This window comes from Erpetoichthys calabaricus, chromosome 5 (genome assembly GCF_900747795.2).
Source record: "Erpetoichthys calabaricus chromosome 5, fErpCal1.3, whole genome shotgun sequence".
Lineage (NCBI taxonomy): Eukaryota > Metazoa > Chordata > Cladistia > Polypteriformes > Polypteridae > Erpetoichthys > Erpetoichthys calabaricus.
The window spans coordinates 201,123,476-201,147,887 of NC_041398.2; the positions used below are offsets into that span (position 1 = coordinate 201,123,476).

At 39.2% G+C, this 24,412-nt stretch overlaps 1 protein-coding gene across 1 annotated transcript in view; it reads left to right on the forward strand.

Moving 5' to 3' along the window:
* Window positions 1-24,412, forward strand: part of pstpip2 (proline-serine-threonine phosphatase interacting protein 2) — a 151,409-nt gene that overhangs the window by 57,198 nt on the left and 69,799 nt on the right. The window contains exon 2 of the mRNA XM_028791184.2: window positions 5,472-5,572. Within this exon, the coding sequence (XP_028647017.1) occupies window positions 5,472-5,572 (101 nt within the window). The remainder of the gene's footprint in view (window positions 1-5,471; window positions 5,573-24,412) is intronic.

Here is a 24,412-nt window from a genome sequence, read left to right on the forward strand (position 1 = left end):
GTGCTTGTTTGTCTTGTCTACTGTGCATCTTAGGTTATAAGTCAAAATATAAGCAATTGTCAGTCAGTCATCGTCCAACCCGCTATATCCTACCTAACACAGGGTCACGGGAGCCAATCCCATCCAGCACAGGGCGCAAAGCAGGAACAAACCCCGGCCAGGGCACCAGCCCACCGCAGGGCACACACACACCCACACTAGGGACAATTTAGGATCGCCAATGCACCCAACCTGCATGTCTTTGGACTGTGGGAGGAAACCGGAACACCCAGAGGGAACCCACACAGGCACAGGGAGAACATGCAAACTCCACGCAGGGAGGACCCGGGAAGCGAACCTGGGTCTCCTTACTGTGAGGCAGCAGCACTACCACTGTGCCACCATATAAGCAATTGTTTTATTTCTTTTTTCACTGTATATGCTGTTTGAGGAAAAAGTTGAAGGTTATTTTCATGATGAAAAGGAATGAAAGTTAACGACACAATGTTTTTGCAGTATAGCATATATCCATCCATCCATCCATTTTCCAACCCGCTGAATCCGAACACAGGGTCACGGGGGTCTGCTGGAGCCAATCCCAGCCAACACAGGGCACAAGGCAGGAACCAATCCTGGGCAGGGTGCCAACCCACCGCAGAGTATAGCATATATACTATGTGTTAATAACAATGTTTACATTAGCTTGACTGGATTTTAGTCTAGTAAGAAATATAAGGAAAATAATATGGAATTTATAGCAAAAATATCTCAAAAACTGTTGAATTAACATTTATCCGCCGTGCATCTTCCCCACAAAGTATCTCCGTGTAGTGTCCTCTGATCCTTATTGCTCTCATACTGGCTGCTTGCATTCACCTTTCTTTGTCACTGTAATTTTAGAGTCTTCCAGTCCATTGCATATTCCCTTTACATCCTTTCAATAAAGGTCATCTTGCTTACCTGAGATCATGGCATCTGTAATCAGCCCTTATTGGTTGTCTTTTGTATGTGATACTTAGTCGGCCTCTTCAGAGTGTTTAAAAATTACAGTAAAAACCTTAGGTAGCTCCCTTAATAGTGTTTCACCAACTGAACCATCGTAGGTTTTTTTTTTCCGTCTCTAGTGATTTTAAGCTTATATAACTTCACCTTCTCGTGGTTTCATTTGCACATCTTCTTTACTGTATCTCATATATTTTAGCTGTTTAATAGCTATATAGTTGGTTTCTATTTTTTTTTTTTTGTACATGGCCTTATTGTTATCTTTGCCTTGAAAAGCCAAACAGATTATCAAGACTGATTAATATCCGGTACTTAGTGCCTGGTCAGCCTGTCTGAAGCTCTTTGTAATTGCTATCTGGATTTGTTCTGAAATGATCTTTTTAAACAAATTAAACAGCCTTCTGTTATAAGGGAGTGAGGATATGTACATTTTAAAAAAAATTTTTTTCATGGTTTTTGGAAACTGAATAACATATGCTTTAAAGGGGTGAATACGTTGTTTTAAGTGGGTGTTGCTACGCTGAAGGCTAAAAGGAGGAGAAGCAGAATGATTAAACTGTTTAAGACAGAGTCTGTGTCATCTCCAGCTGCATAACTGATTCACTGTCTAGGCGTAAATTCTCCAATTTACTTGAAATGTTGCAAAACAAAAAAATTAAATTATGTGGAAACACTTTTTCTTTCTTTTATTTCTTTTTGCTGTGTTATGCAAGCAAACCAAAGGCCGACTTTGGCAGTCTGTCCGAGAGGACTCTTAGAAATTTTCGGTTTGTATTGATTTTAGGCTAGTTGCTCTGTTCCGTGGCCTCTCCCCCATAAACATCACCTGAAGTGTTATAAGTTTGCACAGTGAGGATGCCTTTCGATTGGCTACAGTTAGTTAGAGGTGCAAGGGAAACGTTAGTGAACTGTTCAGAATTACCAGGGTTTCTGAATAAATTATTCATAACTGTGTAATCTGATCTTTGACTGGGTCAAAATAATACATAAAAATAATCTGCTTAAACTAGTAGTACACTAGCAATTGTAGTCAGTACAGTAATCCCTCCTCTATCGCGGGGGTTGCGTTCCAGACCCCCCCACGAAAGGTGAAAATCCGCGAAGTAGAAACCATATGTTTATATGGTTATTTTTATATTGTCATGCTTGGGTCACAGATTTGCACAGAAACACAGGAGGTTGTAGAGAGACGGGAACGTTATTCAAACACTGCAAACAAACATTTGTCTCTTTTTCAAAAGTTTAAACTGTGCTCCATGACAAGACAGAGATGACAGTTCCATCTCACAATTAAAAGAATGCAAACATATCTTCCTCTTCAAAGGAGTGCGCGTCAGGAGCAGAGAATGTCAGAGAGAGAGAGAAAAAAGCAAACAATCAGAAATCAATAGGGCTGTTTGGCTTTTAAGTATGCGAAGCACCGCTGGACAATGCAGCTGCTAGGAAGGGAGCAATGTAAAGGTAGCCTTTCAGCATTTTTTTAGAGGAGCGTCCGTATCGTCTAGTGATGCGAACAGCCCCCCCTGCTCACACCCCCTCCGTCAGGAGCACAGAATGTCAGAGAGAGAGAGAGAGACAGGGAAAAACAAACGATTAAAAATCAATACGTGCCGTTCGAGCTTTTAAGTATGCGAAGCACCATGCAGGAAGCATATCGCTTGACAAAACAGCCACATTTAAGCCCAGCAAGGAAGAGAGCAATGTGAAAGTAATCTTTCAGTGTTTTTTGAGGAGTGGCCGTATCTTCTAGGGGTGCGAACAGCCCCTGTGCTCACAATATATTTGAGGAGTTTTATTTAATACGTAATACATGCTCTGATTGGGTAGCTTCTCAGCCATCTGCCAATAGCGTCCCTTGTATGAAATCAACTGAGCAAACCAACTGAGGAAGCATGTACCAGAAATTAAAAGACCCATTGTCCGCAGAAATCCGCGAACCAGCAAAAAATCCGCGATATGTATTTAAATATGCTTGCATATAAAATCCGCGATAGAGTGAAGCCGCGAAAGTCAAAGCGCGATATAGCAAGGGATTACTGTACTAAATAAATTCACAGTCCAAACTGGAAAAAGTCTCTGAACCTCTAGGCAAGTGAAGTCTGTAAAAGCTAATTGTTTCCTATCAGTTAGATGAGATTGAAGTCGTGTAGTGGGGGTGCCTTGACATATAACAAAAGCACACAAAGTGTGGTTACTGACAGGGTCTGCTCTTCTCAGGAAGTAACAGTTTATGTGAACCAAGAAATACCAGAAGAAAAGGCTAAAAAGCATTTGTAAAGACCTTAGTTTTCAAAAATCCACTGTAATGGAAATTCGGTAACTTTCCCTACTGCCATCCTTCAAAGATCACAGGAGGAGCACAGCGTGAAGTTGTAAAGGAGATGAAACGGAACCCTTGATCTTACAAAACTCTCTCTTTGTGTGTTCACTTGTGCTGGATTGGTACTAACATTTTGACTCCAGTATCGAAACTAGCTTACAAACCTCAGTACCGGCACCAAAACGGGCCCAAAGGAAATAATGGATAACTTCCTCCCTCCTCTGTCTCACAGCCGCTTTGTTCCCCCAGCCCACAAATACACGTGTCTCACTGCACCGCTGCACAATCACTTGCCTCCCTGCTACCCGGCACTCCATAAATCATGAAAAAGACCAGGGAACGATATCCCCCTTGGAGTCTCCAGTGCATTTAGATCAATACATACATTTAGAGTGTGGGAAGGGCCCTTTGGTGACTTGTGTCAGATGTAAATCAAAGAACATGGTGGGATCGGGGGTCCCTTGGAGTTCCAATTATGCTGATAAATGACTGAGCTCTTCAAGGTGCTTGAAAACTTACCTCTGGTGCCAAAATTAATGAAATGCTGGTACAATACCATTTTAAAAATTGGGTATTTTGGTACTGTTGTTAGTACCGTAATATATCGTGTAACCCTGATGTCCAATATAAGAAAACCCACAGAGCAAAACTGATGTTTGTGGAAGGACACCCATGTTATGATTTGTTCTTGTTATTACTTTTTTGTGCCTTTTCCTTAACTCTTTTTGTATGTCTTTATGCCTAAGTATAGGTATTCTGGGTCTCTAAGTGCATTTCTATTGCTTCTTTTTCCAGCTAGAATGCTGTTTTAGAATGGTTAACAGTATTTGCATCTTTTTTCAATGACTTTTTGTTTTTGAGCAAAGGTTTCTATGCAACATTAACTGACAGTACGTGGTGCTAATATCATCAGAGCGGCAGAAGAAAAGGTGTTAAGGTTCTATAAAATCACTCAGATGTTTCACAGCTCACATGGGATGATGTTCTGTAGATGGGTGGAACAAAAGTCAAACTGTTGTGAGCTACTCTATGTATAAGAAAGAAAGAGAGAGAGAGAGAGAGAGAGAGAGAGAGAGAGAGAGAGAGAGAGAGAAAGAAAGAAAGAAAGAAAGAAAGAAAGAAAGAAAGAAAGAAAGAAAGAAAGAAAGAAAGAAGCACTACACTTCAACACCACAATCTCATGCCAACCCTGAAGCGTGGTGAAGGGGGTATTAAGACGTGGGGTTGTTTTGCTGCCTCAGGGTCAGGATGGCTTGCTATTCTAGACAGAACAAAGAATTCTAAATTGTGCCAAGAAATTTTAAAGGATTCTAGAATTCTAGGATAGTGGTCCATCACCTGAATCTTAATAGAATTTGGGTGAACATGTTAATCACGATCATTCCAAAGGTTCACAAATGCTTTATTAAAAGTGATGTGTATGAAACAGCATAAATTGAATACATGAAATTGTTTGTAACAGCAAAACTGTTTTTTCTTGCAATAGTATATTAAGTCTTTATATAAAAAGAAATGTCTGCATCAGGTGAAGTGTATGAAACAACATAAATTGAACATATCAAATATTGTAATAGTATTACACTATTAAGACTTTATATAAAAGGAAACTTGTGCATCAGTAGTCAGTTTCTTTTTTTTTTTTGAATTCAGAAAACCCCAAAATGTTATAGGTGATGGAAGAGGAAATGGAATGTATTATATGTTTGTTTTGGTAATTTAAGGGAAATATTTAATATACGCGGTGGCGCAGTGGTAGCACTGCTGCCTCGCAGTTAGAAGACCCGGGTTCGCTTCTCGGGTCCTCCCTGCGTGGAGTTTGCATGTTCTCCCCGTGTCTGCGTGGGTTTCCTCCGGGCGCTCCGGTTTCCTCCCACAGTCCAAAGACATGCAGGTTAGGTGGACTGGCAATTCTAAATTGTCCCTAGTGTGTGCTTGGTGTGTGTGTGTGTGTGTGTGTGCGCACCCTGCGGTGGGCTGGCACCCTGCCCGGGGTTTGTTTCCTGCCTTGTGGCCCTGTATTGACTGAGATTGGCTCCAGCAGACCTCCGTGACCATATAGTTAGGATATAGCAGGTTGGATAATGGATGGATGGATATTTAATATACAGTATATAGCTTCCTTCAGAATTTTCTGTGTAGTGTTTGATTCATTCTTTTTTGTTTTCTTCAGAGTACAGATTTTAACAGTACTGCTGGATATGATAATTTAATTCAACATCTAAATGACGGGAAGAAAACATGCAAAGAAATAGAAGACTTCATCAAAGCCAGGTATGCGTTAAGAACATGTCTGAAAACTGTCCAGTATTATTAACTCTGGTCCCTTCCGTATATTACAGTTGCTATACCTTTTGGTAGGTGTTCCAAAAGTGAAGGAGGATGCAAGTTCAAAAGTATAATTTTATTTGTTTAAAAGTGCCAGAAACAGCCATTTTATTTATTATGACCGAATTTGTTGGGTAGTAGCCCTAGGTTTTGGTAGTATTATTAGACACTCAAAAAAGAACAAATATAGAACTATAAGCCATAAATAAGTTTAGTTGTAAACAGGAACTGTATAAGGTTCTCGATTGTTAATACCGTATTTTTTTCTACTATATTTTTTAGCATTATTTATTTATAGACATAAGATTATATTTTTGCAACTCCTAAATAAAAACTCCCTTCTTTTAATAACATTACTTTCTTTCACATATTTCTGTCACTGAATGTGGCACCTAAGTGATATTATATGCACACGTTTCAAGATTAATTAATTCAAAATCTGAGAAATGAATTCATCCAACACATTGCTCATAGTGAATCCTGACATCGGTCAGAATTTGATTTATTAATATTATTATTATATATTTGGCTGAGACTAAAACTGGGGTCACACAGTGTGTAAGAGGTGGGAATTGAATGTAAAGTCCAGGGTCTTTAAAAATTTGGTATTTTGGTACTGTTGTTAGTACCGATATATTGTGTAACCCTGATGTCCAATATAAGAAACAATATAATCTGTCACAGAGTATTGTGGTGTAGCTAAGTAGCTAAGGCATAATTATTGTGCAGTGCATAAAGGATATCACAGAAGTACAATTTAAAAATATGTAATTATAATAAGTAGGGCTACCCATGTCAAGGCCATATTAAAGGGCTGAATTTATCTTAATGTATTACCAGAGTTTATGTTCACACTATGAACTATCTAATGTTTATAGGTAATCTATAAAGTGCCAGACAAACAAGAAACCTTGATTTACTGACAGGCGATCTGTGTAGTCTCTGCTGCATTATGGCGTCCAGGGCTGCTCCTCAGTTTCATCAGAAGCTTTACTTACCGTACACATTTTTGTGTATACTTGATATACAGTGGTGTGAAAAACTATTTGCCCCCTTCCTGATTTCTTATTCTTTTGCATGTTTGTCACACAAAATGTTTCTGATCATCAAACACATTTAACCATTAGTCAAATATAACACAAGTAAACACAAAATGCAGTTTGTAAATGGTGGTTTTTATTATTTAGGGAGAAAAAAAAATCCAAACCTACATGGCCCTGTGTGAAAAAGTAATTGCCCTCTGAACCTAATAACTGGTTGGGCTACCCTTAGCAGCAATAACTGCAATCAAGCGTTTGCGATAACTTGCAATGAGTCTTTTACAGCGCTCTGGAGGAATTTTGGCCCACTCATCTTTGCAAAATTGTTGTAATTCAGCTTTATTTGAGGGTTTTCTAGCATGAACCGCCTTTTTAAGGTCATGCCATAGCATCTCAATTGGATTCAGGTCAGGACTTTGACTAGGCCACTCCAAAGTCTTCATTTTGTTTTTCTTCAGCCATTCAGAGGTGGATTTGCTGGTGTGTTTTGGGTCATTGTCCTGTTGCAGCACCCAAGATCGCTTCAGCTTGAGTTGACGAACAGATGGCCGGACATTCTCCTTCAGGATTTTTTGGTAGACAGTAGAATTCATGGTTCCATCTATCACAGCAAGCCTTCCAGGTCCTGAAGCAGCAAAACAACCCCTGACCATCACACTACCACCACCATATTTTACTGTTGGTATGATGTTCTTTTTCTGAAATGCTGTGTTCCTTTTACGCCAGATGTAACGGGACATTTGCCTTCCAAAAAGTTCAACTTTTGACTCATCAGTCCACAAGGTATTTTCCCAAAAGTCTTGGCAATCATTGAGATGTTTCTTAGCAAAATTGAGACGAGCCCTAATGTTCTTTTTGCTTAACAGTGGTTTGCGTCTTGGAAATCTGCCATGCAGGCCGTTTTTGCCCAGTCTCTTTCTTATGGTGGAGTCGTGAACACTGACCTTAATTGAGGCAAGTGAGGCCTGCAGTTCTTTAGACGTTGTCCTGGGGTCTTTTGTGACCTCTCGGATGAGTCGTCTCTGCGCTCTTGGGGTAATTTTGGTCGGCCGGCCACTCTTGGGAAGGTTCACCACTGTTTTATGTTTTTGCCATTTGTGGATAATGGCTCTCACTGTGGTTCGCTGGAGTCCCAAAGCTTTAGAAATGGCTTTATAACCTTTACCAGACTGATAGATCTCAATTACTTCTGTTCTCATTTGTTCCTGAATTTCTTTGGATCTTGTCATGATGTCTAGCTTTTGAGGTGCTTTTGGTCTACTTCTCTGTGTCAGGCAGCTCCTATTTAAGTGATTTCTTGATTGAAACAGGTGTGGCAGTAATCAGGCCTGGGGGTGGCTACGGAAATTGAACTCAGGTGTGATACACCACAGTTAGGTTATTTTTTAACAAGGGGGCAATTACTTTTTCACACAGGGCCATGTAGGTTTGGATTTTTTTTCTCCCTAAATAATAAACACCATCATTTAAAAACTGCATTTTGTGTTTACTTGTGTTATATTTGACTAATGGTTAAATGTGTTTGATGATCAGAAACATTTTGTGTGACAAACATGCAAAAGAATAAGAAATCAGGAAGGGGGCAAATAGTTTTTCACACCACTGTAGATAAAGACATATACCTCCTATCGGCCGAATCAATGTGCTCGATGTGTGCCAAAATACATTAGTAATGTTCATAATTTGGGGGTCGGCACTGGGGTACAGTGTTTAGTACTACTATCTCATTTATACCATTTCAGCATACGGATGTGGATATTTTATTGTGTTATTTATTGGATTCTTTTCACATTGAAAGGCTCAAGGTGCAGTAAAGTATGATTGACTTAATAAAATGCCATACAATAGAAGCAACGGAACCAACATTTGCTGAAGTGCCATAGGGAAGACGACAGATTAAAGTAAAAATGAATAAAATCTGTAATGCTGATTGTTGGGCAGATGCTTGATGGCAGGACAAAAATAGAAGTGTAATGCACTCACAAATTTACCCACATGTAACACATCCAGTAAACTAAGTAGGAACTTGAATCCTGTCAATTCTGATACTGCCCTGTGTTAATACAAGGTAGTGATGGTTTCAAATATAGTCCGCCAATGAATAAAGGAGTAAAGACTATAGATTAGATTAGATTAGATTAGATTAGATAAACGTTGTTAATCCCTTGGGGAAATTTAGATGCATGCATCAGCAGAGATCTGAAAACGAGGATACAGACTCATAGGAGAGATAATACAGCCAATCAATAAATAAATTAATAATTTAATAAAAATAAATAAATGTATATTGTTAGATATTTTAAAATAAATATAGCAAGTACATTGGGTGGAAGCATTGAATTTCCTGAAAGCAAGAGGCACTTCTTAGCACACTTTGGTGAAATGAGCCTGTGGCTAAAAGTGCTCCAAGAGAGCTGGGGATTTTTCATGATGGCACCCAATTCTGCCACCTTCCTATTTTTCACAACAGCTTCCAGTATGTCCAGGGTTTGCCCTGTGATGGGGAAGGCTTTCCTGAAAAGTTTGTTCAGGCATTGTGCTTCTTTTGAGCTAAGTAAATACCTTATTAAAAATTGTGACCTGAAGGGATGCTTTTGAATTGTCCCAGACTATATGCCAAGAAGGTAGGTATAACAAGAGTGTTTTATTAATGAAATAATAATACATGGAAGGAGATAAACACAAGGTGGCATGAATGTAATAAACTTAAATAAAGCCCCTGCTGTACTGCTGGACGTAACTATGCACAGATTTTATACACCTGTCTGCCTGGTAGGGTGTCCAGATCTCCCACCCGCCTGATAAATTACATGAGTCCTACTCTTTCCACCTTCTAAAACTTTCTCCCTCTTCTTGGCTTCTCATCCCATCTCTAGCAGATCTCCTCCCACCATTCACCACCTGAAGCCAAGTTCAGCAGCCATATAATTGGAATGGCTTTTAAGATCCAGCCAGGAAGTGGTTAGAGATGGGTCTGGATCACCCTGACTGCTGGCTGCTCACCTTCTAGAGGCCCACTTAGTAACCTCAAGTGTCTGTACTGTCCTGGGATCTATCTCCCACTTAGAGGGCCAGGCAACCCACAGGTCAGCTGGCTAGTCCAAAGCGCCTGACTCCTATCCTGAACAATGCTAAATGTCTATAAACTTTTTTTTTTTTTTACTTTTGCTTTTATGAACTTTTTAATGGCCGTCCTCAATTTTGAAGGATTTTCCTCACTACTTCAAGAAGTTTTCCTAATCCTAGCCAGAGGAGATTTGAAAAACATGTTGACTTTCAGTATAATTGACAGAAGAATTGATAATATATTTTTATTTTTAAAAATTCCATATTGATTACAAAAAAAATTATATTTTGCTTTCTATTTTCTAATAGAGAGCAGCACATCATTAGGACTGTTGTCTCATAGCTCAGGGACTCATAGCTTGAATCCTGGCCTTGTCATTGTCAATTCTGAGCTTGTTTTTTTGACTCTTGTCTACACTGGGATGTAGGGAGGAAAAAGGAGCACTCATCGAAAACTAAAAACGCACACATGACTGTTAACTTTGTTCTCTAAAAGAGTTCTTATGACAAACAAATACACCTTCAAAAGTTATTTTATATACAGTAGATTGTCACCATGGGCCTGTATTGGAATAATCAGATTGAACAATTTTGAAAGTCAAACGCCTAAGAGCAAGTACCATTCAAACAGAAGCAACAAACAAAACTGATAAATAATTCTTCATTTTGGTATTGTCAGACAAATCTACCTCAGTTTTTCTAAGGTGTGACATGTTGTGCGGCACAACTGACTTGTATTCTCTTAGTTATGTAATGCTAATAATACTTATTTATCAAAAGCATGAAAAAAGGAAGTACAAGCAAATAAGAAAATCAGGCGATTGTCAATGTTTACAGTGGAAATTTACCTCTCTGTCGAAATTTTGAATGTGAAAATGAGTATGCAAAAAATGGTTGTGCTAAATATCAAAAGACAGGATTATGCTTTTTCATTTAAATACAATCATATGAAAAAGTTTAGGAACCCCTCTTAAGTCTTTGGATTTTTGTTTATCATTGGCTGAGCTTTCAAAGTAAAAACTTCCTTTTAATATACAGTATGACATGCCTTATGACACCTTTTATTGGCTAACTAAAAAGATTACAATATGCAAGCTTTCGAGGCAACTCAGGCCCCTTCTTCAGGCAAGATGCTTGCATATTGTAATCTTTTTAGTTAGCCAATAAAAGGTATCATTTTGCTTGAGTTTTCTCTACATTCATAATGGCTAACACGGTGCAACACCCTAGTACTACAGACATGCCTTATGGAAACAGCAGTATTTCAGCAGTGAAATTAAGTTTATTGGATTAACAGAAAATATGCAATATGCATCATAACAAAATTAGACAGGTGCATACATTTGGGCACCCCAACAGAGATATTACATCAATACTTAGTTAAGCCTCCTTTAGCAAATATAACAGCCTCTAGACGCCTCCTATAGCCTTTGATGAGTGTCCGGATTCTGGATGGAGGTATTTTTGACCATTCTTCCATACAAAATCTCTCTAGTTCATTTAAATTTGATGGTTGCTGAGCATGGACAGCCTGCTTCAAATCATCCCATAGATTTTTGATGATATTCAACTCAGGGGACTGTGACGGCCATTCCAAAACATTGTACTTCTCCCTCTGCATGAATGCCTTTGTAGATTTCGAACTGTGTTTTGGGTCATTGTCTTGTTGGAATATCCAACCCCTGCGTAACTTCAACTTTGTGACTGATGCTTGAACATTACCCTGAAGAATTTGTTGATATTGGGTTGAATTCATCTGAACCTCGACTTTAACAAGGGCCCCAGTCCCTGAACTAGCCACACATCCCCACAGCATGATCGAACCTCCACCAAATTTGACAGTAGGTAGCAGGTATTTTTCTTGGAATGCGGTGTTCTTCTTCCGCCATGCAAAGCGCTTTTTGTTATGACCAAATAACTCAATTTTTGTCTCATCAGTCCAAAGCACTTTGTTCCAAAATGAATCTGGCTTGTCTAAATGAGCATTTGCATACAAGAAGCATCTCTGTTTGTGACTTGATTGCAGAAAGGGCTTCTTTCTCATCACCCTGTCATACAGATGTTCTTTGTGCAAATTGCGCTGAATTGTAGAACGATGTACAGATACACCATCTGCAGCAAGATGTTCTTGCAGGTCTTTGGAGGTGATCTGTGGGTTATCTATAACCATTCTCACAATCCTGCACATATGCCGCTCCTGTATTTTTCTTGGCCTGCCAGACCTGCTGGGTTTAACAACAACTGTGCCTGAGGCCTTCCATTTCCTGATTGCATTCCTTACAGTTGAAACTGACAGTTTTAAACCTCTGAGATAGCTTTTTGTAGCCTTCCCCTAAACCATAATACTGAACAATATTTCTTTTCAGATCTTTTTAAAGTTGCTTTGAGGATCCCATGTCACTCTTCAGAGGATAGTCAAAGAGAAGCACAACTTGCAATTGACCACCTTAAATACCATTTCTCATGATTGGACACACCTGTCTATGAAGTTCAAGGCTTAACGAGCTAATCCAAGCAATTCGGTGTTACAAGTAATCAGTATTGAGCAGTTACATGTATTCAAATCAGCAAAATTACAAGGGTACCCAAATTTTTGCACAACCAGTTTTTCACGTTTGATTTAATTTCATACAACTAAATACTGATTCACTAAAAATCTTTGTTCGGAAAACACCCCAGTACTCAGATGTTCCTAGGAAATGAAAGACATACCACTGTTATCTTTTTTGTTGAAAGTAGAGTCAATTATTATGCAGGGTGAGAGGGGATCCCAAACTTGAGTGTGTATGTTAAGGCTGTCTTGGCTTCTGGTAGAATGTCTAGGCAACAAAGGGACAAGGCAGAAAGCAGCCAGTCCATTGCAGGGAACACACAAATGTAGTTACATACATGTCCTCACCTTGGTGTAAAGTATAATGAATATCTTGCCATGGCTCTTGATTAACATGTGATCTGGTTTATTTGTTTATATTCAGTAATAGATAGTGTAAAAGGCGCTATATAGCACCCGACCCGGCACAGACTGACGCAGAGGCATGTGTAAAATGAACAGACTTTCTTTTTATTTCTCTTCAGCTGTGGGGCACGCCTTCCCCGTGTCCCACAGGCCCAACACAGTCCCACAAGCACTTAATACTGCAAACAATCCTTTCTCTGGCACCACCACTCCACCCAGGAAACCTCATCCTCTTCCTCCTGATTCTGGCTCCTGAGTGGTGGATGCTGGCCCTTTTTATTGCCCACCCGGAAGTGCTCCAGGTGTTTGATCACCTGTGGCTAATTGCACTTCCGGGTGGGGTAGCAGAGATGTCCAGGTGGGTTCCTGGCTCCACGCAGCACCCCCTGGCGGCCACCCCAGATCCCCACAGGGTTGAGGAGAACTCCATCTCCCATGAAACCCTCCGGGAAACTGAGGCACCATCGTCAGCCATGGAGGCTGCCACCAAGCGTCCTGGGGGAGGTAGTGAGATGCCCATGGCTGCTCCCCCAGAACAGATGCAGCAGGGACGTCCCGGCCAGGCATGGGACCCAGCTGTCCGCCACAATAGTTAGACATTTATTCCTCACTGATGCAGGTTGAGCTTATCTGTTATTCAAATAACTTCATCAGTAGTTGTAGTCATAATATTATCACACGTACAAAGTACAAAGAAATTCTTACTTACACCTCCAATGAACATGTCATCATTTTGTGGCACCATGATAACAATGGTAGAGCTTAAATATGCTTTGTGTTTCAGTTTTGGCAGACTTCTTTTCTCTCGCTGTGAACAATCCCTGATATTTCTTGATAACCTGAGAGTAAAACCTCATTCCTTCTACAAGAGCTTGCTTGTAGTCATGCCAGTTTTGTATAAGAAACTTGTAAAAGCAGATACAGCTAAAGCTGTAAGGTCATGGACTTAATTCACCATCAAGTTCTTTCAGCCTTTACAAGGTGGATTAGCCTCTGGGGCTGCAAAGATGCTCCATCGTAGTCTAACAGCCCACTCTTGTCTGGGAACAACACAGTTCTCTGTGGAGGTCCTTGTTTTGCTTCATGTCTTCGTGTTCTGTATTTCTGTAGTCAGTTGAGATTTCAGAGATTCCTTATGTCTTCTTAATGTTGACCATCAATTACCCTAAGTTCTTGTCTATAAGCCGGACTCATGTATTAGCCGGAGACCAAAAATCATACGAATTTTTAAAATAAAATCGTATCATGGATAAGCCGAACGTACTATAACCTATAACTAATAGAAGGGAGGGAGGTCAGTGGTCTCACTCGCGCCCATTTAATTTCTTTAAGGGGGGAGAGAGTGTGAGATATTGCACTCGCGCCCATTTAATTTCTTTAAGGGGGAGAGAGTGTGAGATATTGCCGTCTCTCTCACTCCCCGCATGGCGCGGTTGGAGCGGCCGGAGCGCGTTCTTTCTGCTCTGGGCGTCGCCGAGTCAACACGAGCGCGTAGCGGTCATTTAAATTGTGATTTTATATGTAAGCATATTTAAATATATATCGCGGATTTCTGCGGACAATGGGTCTTTTAATTTCTGGTACATGCTTCCTCAGTTGGTTTGCCCAGTTGATTTCATACAAGGGACGCTTTTGGCAGATGGCTGAGAAGCTACCCGGCTTACTGTTCTCTCTCTCTTGCGCTGACTATCTGCGATCCTGACGTATGGGGATTGAGCAGGGGGGCTGTTTGCACACCTAGACGATACGGACGCTCGTCTAAAAATGCTGAAAGATTATCTTCACGTTGCTATCTTTTGTAAAGCTGATTCCTGAAAAGACATGCTGCACAGTGCTTCGCATACTTAAAAGCTCGAAGGGCACGTATTGATTTTTGACTGAAAAACAAACTCTCCCTCTCCCTCTCTTTGTCTGCTCCTGACGGAGGGGGTGTGAGCTGCCGCCTTCAACAGCTTTGTGCCGCGGTGCTTCGCATACTTAAAAGCCAAACAGACATATTGATTTGTTTGCTTCACTGCTTTGAAGAGGAAGATATGTTTGCATTCTTTTAATTGTGAGACGGAACTGTCATCTCTGTCTTGTCATGGAGCACAGTTTAAACTTTTGAAAAAGAGACAAATGTTTGTTTGCAGTGTTTGAATAACGTTCCTGTCTCTCTACAACCTCCTGTGTTTCTGCGCAAATCTGTGACCCAAGCATGACAATATAAAAATAACCATATAAACATATGGTTTCTACTTCGCGGATATTCTTATTTCGCGGGTGGTTCTGGAACGCAACCCCCGCGATGGATGTATAAGCCGGACTTATGTATAAGCCGATATTCTATTTTTTCATTTTCACAACTTTTTTCCTTAGATAAGCCGCGGCTTATTGACAAGAACTTAGGGTAATACAATAAATTGGTTTTGTTTGTAAGCGTTAATGCAATTTAGCAGTCTACTGTATGTTGAGAGTACACACGCCAGTACAGTATTCTTTAACTCAGTCCTCAGTGCGTGTGGGTATTGCATCAAACTGTTCCTGCTTTTAATTTGATTTTGCAATTTTTACTTTAATTTAATTTTATTTAATCTATCCCAAAATAGTGAATAGGGTTTGTTACGTTTTCTAGACAGTGAACAAAGTATCTGCGTATTGTAAATAGACAGGAATAAACTTTCCTTTGATTTTGTATTAGATTCTGTAAAATAAAATGTTTATTTATCAAACTACAAAACTGCAGCATTTTTTGTAAACTGCATTCATTAATTATTCTTTCTGATGTATCATATATAAATTATTTATGTTTCCCACATTACAAAAGTTGAATTTCACTGTATATCAAATTGGTCCCTAAATTTAATTTCAGTTGATTGCAATTGAATTAGGAGACATAACCTTTTAAATTAAAATGAAAGTTTGTTTTAATGATATTATCCAGGGAGTACAGCCATTTTCTAAGAGATTTTTAATTGTTAATCTTGTCCTATATTATAAAATAATGAATACAGAACACAAAGGCATGAAGCAAAACAAGGACCCCATCACTGAACTGCTTTGTTCCCAGACAAGAGTGGTGTCTTGGAATATGATGGAAAATCTTTGTGGGACTTGAGGCTAATCCACTTTATAAAGGCAGAAAGAACTTGATGATTAATTAAGTCCACGATCTTACAGCTTTAACTGTATCTTTTATTAAATAACTAGCAAAATACCCGCGCTTCGCAGCGGAGAAGTAGTGTGTTAAAGAGGTTATGAAAAAGAAAAGGAAACATTTTAAAAATAACGTAACGTGATTGTCAATGTAATTGTGTTGTCATTGTTATGAGTGTTGCTGTCTTTTATATATATATTATACACACACACACACATAAACATATATATACATATACATATATACATATATATACATATCTACATATACACATATCTACATATATATATATATATATATATATATACATACATCCACATATATATACATATATATATATACACATATCAACATATATATATACACACATACATAAACACACACATATACATATACACATACATACATACATACATACACACACACACACACATATACCGTATATATATATATATATATATATATATATATACACAGACACATATATGTACATAAATATTTACATATCTACATATAGACACATCTACATATATATACACATATATATGCATATCTACATATATATATATATATATATATATATATATCTAGACATGCATACATACATAGATTGACACATATATATATACATATCTACATATATATATATATATATGTAATTGTGCTGTCATTGTTATGAGTGTTGCTGTCATATATATATATATATATATATATAGCAAAATACCCGCGCTTCGCAGTGGAGAAGTAGTGTGTTAAAGAGGTTATGTAAACATATATATATATACATATACATATATATACATATCTACATATACAGATATCTACATATAGCAAAATACCCGCGCTTCGCAGCGGAGAAGTAGTGTGTTAAAGAGGTTATGTAACCATATATATACATAAACATATATACATATATATACATATCTACATATACACATATCTACATATACACATCCACATATACATATATATATATATATATATATACATATACAAATTTACATATCTACATATATATATATAGATATAAATATAGACATACATATATACATACATACATTCACATATATAATATATATATATATATATACTGTATATATACATATCTACTTATTGGCTCCTGTATTTAGGATATAGCGGGTTGGATAATGGATGGATGGACATCTGTATGCATAGCCCTATTTGCCTGTTTTCGTTTTTTTTCTTTCTTCAGTAATATTTCAGTAAACCCGGAGCTTTTCAGTTCAAATCCTGGTACTGACACCACTGTGTGACCCTGAGGAAGTCACTTCACCTGCCTGTGCTGCAAAAAACAAAAGTAATGTAAGAAATTGTACCTCAGATGTTGCAAGTTGCTGGAATAAAGGCATAAGTAAAATAGATAAATATGTATTATACACATAGGAACTATTCATTTATTTTCAGTTAAGTCATCTGCAGCAAACTTTTATAAATGAGGGTTTCTCATTTTTAGATAGTGCAAACTGTTTCTTCTTCATTGACGTTTTCTCTTGGAGAGGTTTTTTCATTTCATTGAAAATTAAAGCAGCAGCTGCCAAAATATGTAGCTTTCTTATTAATTTTTCAACATTGTGTAAAATAAATTTATAAAGTAACATAAAAGGTTTAAATACTGGTTATCCTTTTACACTAAAATATTACTAAAGAGATACAAAAAAAGTAAAATGGATATGTTCTTTTTCTTTAAGGAGATTAAATATTACTGAAGAAAGAAAAAAAAAAAATAAAACAGCCAAATGGGGCTATGCATACGAACTTAAAAGGTTTAAATAAAACAGAAATATATATTTTATTTTTATTTGCTTAACTTGTGGAAGGTGTATCCTGTAGCAAAGCCCGTTTCAGTCAATAAGTCTTAAAAAAAGGTGTACTGTAAAGATATTGACAATAAGCTAAGCAAACCCAGGAAGACATGGAATCGTTTAAATCAAGTATCATTACATCTTCCTTTCTTAAAGAGAAGTAAGGCAGTACTTACAAGCTTACATATTTATATATAGACATACATATATATATATATATATATCTATATCCGAAGCCGTGCAAGCACACTCTTGAGAATGCAACGTATAGTTGTACAGAAGAAAAGCAATCTTGCCTCAAATGAATGGCAATCTTTTGTAGGTCTATGAACTTAATTTAAACTTTAGGTTTACACGGTGCTTTCTTTCCGAAGTACCTGCACTCATGAATATGTCTGTATGTGTCAGTCGGTCAAATCCACGTGCTTCGCACCGGCGAAGTACTGCTTTTAAATTTTTATTAAGAAGAAAAGAAAACCTTTTTAAATTGAGGGAAAATATACTAATAACAGTTTGTTAAGGATCTGTTTTTTTTGTGAAGCCGCCTTCACTCGAGTGATCACTTCGAGCTGACTTGCTGGCCAACTATAAGCGTTACCTGGTAGGTAACCACCCATACAATCAGATTGTGAATCAGACTATGAATGCCGTGAATGTAATTACCCCGATCTACATGTTGTCAAATAAACGAACCACACGCCGTGGCGCAATTTTAGGGGCTTCGCCTGTAGAGCTGACGTCCGAGGTTCGATTCCCGTAAGGGAGTGAAGTGAGTGGCTGGTTACCTACCAGGTAATGCTTATGGTTGGCCAGCAAGTGAGGTAACATCAGCCACGGTGCCTTCAGTTGTGAGAAGCAGATCATAGAATGATTGAAAATAGTTTACTGTCAAATAATGCAAAGAGTACGCGACACGTCTTTCCCCCTTATTCTTGGCTCATCAGGCGTACACACTCACTGCACTCGCTTGCGGTAATCGAACCTCGGACATCAGCGCTAGAGGGGCTTCGCAGCGGTGAAGTATTGCTTTTAAATTTTAATTAAGAAGAAAAGAAAACCTTTTTAAATTAAATCTTAAAAAGAGGTGTAAAGATATTGACAATAAGCTACGCAAACCCACCAAGAAATGCAATCGTTTAAATCAAGGCGCGAGTCGAAAAACACCATCCCATAATATTAGTTAACGATTAACACATTTCTATATGTATTGTAAGCATACAATACAACTGATAATATGTTGCGCTTATTTATCTGGTGTACCGACATTTTTGTGCGTTTAACGTCTGAAATCTAACGTGGTTTGTGCCCTTCAGAATGAAAACAGTTTGCATTTACCTTTTTAATAAAAGGCGAGCTTTTAAGCCTGAGAAATCACCCCGTAAATGCACACGTTTAATTGCACATGTTAATATGTATGCTTACACAGTATTAAAAGACACTCAAAAATTAACGTCATTTACCTTCGTTCCCGCGTTTGACTCGTGCTGTAAATCTCTTCCTTGTTTTTAGTTCACGTGATTACGTAGGAGGCGTGATGACGCGATACGTGACTCCGCCTCCTCCATTAGAGTATATGGACAAAAAACAGGTTCCAGTTATGACCATTACGCGTAGAATTTCGAAATGAAACTTGCCTATCTTTTTTAAGTAAGCTGTAAGGAATGAGCCTGCCAAATTTCAGCCTTCCACCTACACGGGAAGTTCGAGAATTAGTGATGAGTGAGTGAGTGAGTCAGTCAGTCAGTCAGTCAGTGAGTCAGTGAGGGCTTTGCCTTTTATTAATATGTATAGATGTGGGATTAAAAATCTTGAGAATGTATTTTAATTATTAATAAGTGTGTCAAAAATAACAGGCACACAATGGTACAATAAGAAACAAAAGCAATATTCAGCCGTTGGCTGTGGGTAAATGGCTGTAAAGAGTGGCTAGGCCCTGGAGGATGAAAGGACCACAAGCAGAAGAGGCTAGTGTGGTTAGAGGTGGAGTTAGATATTGCACAGCACTGTCAGTTGCTTTGGTTGGTGGGGATGGGTGGTTTAATGCATCACAGTAGCTGAAAACTCTGATATTGCCCAGCATGAAATTCTCCTGCTATTACCTTTGCTGTAGGCACTACCTCATTCCATTTCAGTTGTTGAAATGCAGTAGCGTGCCAGTGCTTGGTGCATCACAAACTGAACCCACCTCACGTGCTGTTCCCTTCTTCATATCCTTTACAAAAGCCAGACTGAAGTTACCTGCTTTTCCCTTTCTTCTAAAGATCCTCTGTGTTATGAGACCAGTCCAGGACTCCCAACAATATCTGTCCATTAATGAATTGTTCAGCTATGACCAGTTGATAACAGAGGAGAGGAAAACCAACAAAAAAACTCCAAACTCGGGCTCCAGATTAGCTATTAGGTGGTGAAGGGGTAAGAGTGATATTTGCCTAATAAGGAACAGGGGGTGATTAGGAGGCCAGAATGACCAGGCAGTGGTGGGCAGGTGCTGAAGGACCCAGCAGAGCTAGCTGGCTCCCTGGATCTGATTCCGTCTGTCCCTAAAGCCTTGTTTATGCAGAGTTTTCCCAGGATGTGCAACGCAGCAAGTATTTAAGCAAGTGAATACCATAAGCGGAGAAGTAGTGCTTTGACAAAGAGCATCCCGCAGGTGGGAGTAACTTGTGTTGAGTGGACGTAGAAAAACATGATTGTTATTTTGGAACTGGTCCTGATAACAGCCTTGGTCATTTTTAAAAATTTAACGGGATGATTATTTTCAGTACAATGATAGCATCTTCTCTTGGATGAAGAATGAATTACTGTAATGCATTATTCCACATTATTCTGATTAAGAATTTTAGAGAAGGTTAGAGAAGGTTTTTGTTGCAGACACCTGGAAATTGGGAAAAGTTGGAAATATTTTTACATTCTGCTCAATGACCTCTTCGTGATCTAACACAGTATCAATGGATTCACACTTTCTCTAATCTCCAATCTATTCAGATTGATAGTTACTACTTTATATGTAGGTTAGTGACATTATAAAAAAATCATTTTGTAATGGAAAGCATAGATGGGTGGGCATCAAATTTGGAATTAAGGGTGTTTCGTGGCTGGTAATGCATCCTAATGAATGGACAGTGTGGATACATCCCAGCTGAAATGGTTGCTGTTTTCTTTCCTGGTCGATAGGCCAGTATCGTGGAATGACAGATGGAGACTGCTTCTCGGGGCCATGTGTTCCCCTAATATTCTAGGTGGCAGCATCCCTCTGATGTAGCTGTCCACACGGCTGCATGAAATTTGTAGTTCTGGAGGACAAGCTTTGTTTGGGTTCTTAAGGGTAGCTAAAATGAACTGCTGGGAGGAGGCTCTCATGTGAGGTGGAGGTTCAGCCTGACCCTGAAGTGCTTCCTGGCTGTGGCACTGACATTCTAGAAGTTCTCCTGAATCTGATTTTAAAATGAGCCGCCCCTACTTCACCTAGGGAATCAGAGTCAAGAGTAGTGGAGGACAAAGTTTACCTGGGGTTCAGGTGGAGAAGAAGACAGTAAGAAAAGGAGAATTTTCATTACATGAAGAGGTCTGTGGAAATGTACTGTATTGTGTCTGATAAAAGCCTCTTTTTGAACCAAGGACCATACAGTATAAAAGAGTATCAAAAATATGCTTGAATATATGACAGTAAAGAAACATTTCTTTATCTTTTGGCTGCTCCTTTTAGGGGTTGCCACAGCGGATCATCTTCTTCCATATCTTCCTATCCTCTGCATCTTGTTCTGTTATACCTATCACCTGCATGTCCTCTCTCACCACATCCATAAACCTTCTCTTAGACCTTCCTCTTTTTCTCTTGCCTGGCAGCTCTAACCTTAGCATCCTTTTCCCAATATGCCCAGCTTCTCTTCTCTGCACATGTCCAAACCAATGCAATCTCGCCTCTTTGACTTTGTCTCCCCACCATCCAACTTGAGCTGACCCTCTAATGTCCTCATTTCTAATCCTATCCATCCTCGTCACGCCCAGTGCAAATCTTAGCATCTTTAACTCTGCCACCTCCATCTCTGTTTCCTGCTTTCTGGTCAGTGCCACAATAATGTCCCCTGCGAAATCAAGATCGCTTCAAAGCAATAAGATCCCTCATGAACCCCCAATCACTCTTCATAGCTGTCTCCCTGACGCGCCATGCCATACACCTCATTGAAGCAATAAGCACAGCATCAATCTGTTTTGCACATCATATATTTTACATGAAGGTTACAGTTCCTGTTGTGCAGTGGGAACGCAACACACAAAAGTGGCCAGGGTCTACATTGTACAGGAACTCACTGGTGGGAAAATGCCTATAGACACATGGAATAAATTACAAAGTAGTGTGTTAGAAGGTAGGACTTTAGAGTCCTTCAAAACTCGACTTGATTTTATTTTGGAGAAATTTAGTGTCTGAGATTGATGACCTATGTTGTGGTGAATGGCCCGCTCTTGTCATTAATTGTTGTAGTGATCTAGTACTTGTAATTATTCATTCACATCACATTTACATTCTATTTTTGTTAATGATTAATAAGTTATAATTCAATACTAACACATAACACTAGCGGGCCATTTTACAAAGTAGCAAACTGAACTTGTTTAGCGTTAGCACACACAAATCTAGCTTATACACTTGATGTCAGGAGGACATATAAACAGTGCTGTTCATCTGGAGTGAAAATAACCAAATCAGTTTTTTGTTTTGTGCCTTTTGTTTTGTGCTTTCACAAATCTGTATTTATATGTGTACCAGCTCTGTGTTTAGTATTTGTATAATCTGTACTTGTATTTTAACTGAGAATTGTTCACAATGCTCTGTGTCTGCACTAAGTGAAGAGTGCGATACAAAAACAAGCTCTATTGTATGTATTTGGTTTACCTGCTATTTACAGTTGTAAAGGACAGCTGGGTTCCATGCCCGGTAGGGACGCCTCTGCTGCATCTGTTCCGGGGGAGCCACCACGGGCAGCTCAATACCTCCCCCGGGACGCTTGGTGGCAGCCTCCCTGGCGGATGATGATTCCCCAGCCTGGCGCATGGCTCCATGGGACATGGAGTCCTCCACAGCCTGGTTGGGGGCTTGGATGGCTGCCAGGGGGAGCTGCATGGTCTTGGCAGCCCGGCTGGTCAATTCCTCAGCCCCACCCGGAAATGCAATTAGACCCAGGTGATCAAGCACCTGGAATACTTCCGGGTGAGGTATAAAAAAGGCCAGCCACCACCACTGAAGAGAGCCAGAGTCGGGAGGAAGAGGACGAGGTTGCCTGGGAGGAGTGGTGGTGCTGAGGTGGAGAGAAAAAGTGTGGTTTGTGTGTTATTTAAGTGCTTGTGGGACTGTGTTGGGCCTGTGGGACATGGGGAAGGTGTGCCCCACGGCTGAAGAAAAATAAAAGAAACTGTTTGTGTTACACGTGCCTCTGCCTCAGTCTGTGCCGGGTCGGGTGCTATATAGCGCTCATATTACAAGTATTTCACCTTATTTCACTTAAAACGCTCTAAATATAATCTAGCCTGTGAGCAAAGTGCAGAAATCAGGAGCCCACTGTGAATGGACTCAGACAGTCATGTATGCACTGCTATTTGAGCAATTTAGATTGTTCACCTATTCCAGTTTTTTTCCACCTCTTGGTGGACCATAACCACATCCTGACAGCATCAGCCAGAATTCAGGAATAGGGAGCAAGTCTTCTTCAGTGCACACTCCAGATCAAACCCATTCTAACACATGCACTTGTCGTTTAACCTCATACTTGTGTTGCTGGGATGTGTAGATGTGAGAAAAACTCAGACAGACATGGAGAGGACATTCAAAGCTCCATACAGACAGCTGGAGTTTGAATGCAGTCTCCCAAGTTAACCACTTCTCAATGTATCACCCAAACTACAGTTACGACAGAAGTAATCCTTAAAATTTGCGCTTTACTGTATAAGTCTGTCAGTTTTGTTTGCCTTTTTTGGCATTTATGAGTCCTTGATACACACTGCCAAGCAAGTCATGTATATATTTTTAATCTCTTGTGGTTTTATTTGTATTTCCTTTTGCATGTGTGTGTGTGTTTGTTTTAATTTATGAATAGAAGTAAAAACATAAAGAGGAAATGTGTGCACAGGAGAAGTAAATAGCTTCAAGCATAAAAGGGGAACCCCCAGCCGTTTGGATAGAAATGACAGTGTTTTATCTGCAGGATGTATAGTATATTGAGGTGCTCATGGTTTAAAGGTAAAAAAAAAAAAGATAAAAAATGTCTTTCTCATCCTTTAGATATGGCTGATACTTAACATCAGCAAAAGCAGGGAACTGGTTATTGACTTTTGCCACAACAAAGAGCCCCTATTTCTGGACACTATTCAAGGAGTGGGTGTAGAGTTGGTCCACATCTACAAGTAATTGGGGGTCCACATTAATGAAAGGTTGGAAATTACAACCTTAACATCTTCTAACTCTGCAATGGCCAGTGCGATTGTCAATGCTGTGGTGTGCTGGGCTGTTAACATCATTTCAAGAGAGACCCACTGAAGTAACAAGCTAATTAAAAGGGCAAGCTCAGTTATGGGACACACTCTGGAGGTTGTAGTGAAGGAGAGAATGGAAACAAAACTGTATGCCATTATGAACAATGCTGCACATCCTGTCTCTGACACACTGAGTACTATTAGCCAACAAATCATTCAGTGCATCATGAAAAGAAACTGGGGCTCCTTTATACCAACAACAATATCTATAAAAGGAGCCAGTCGTCACCACCCAAT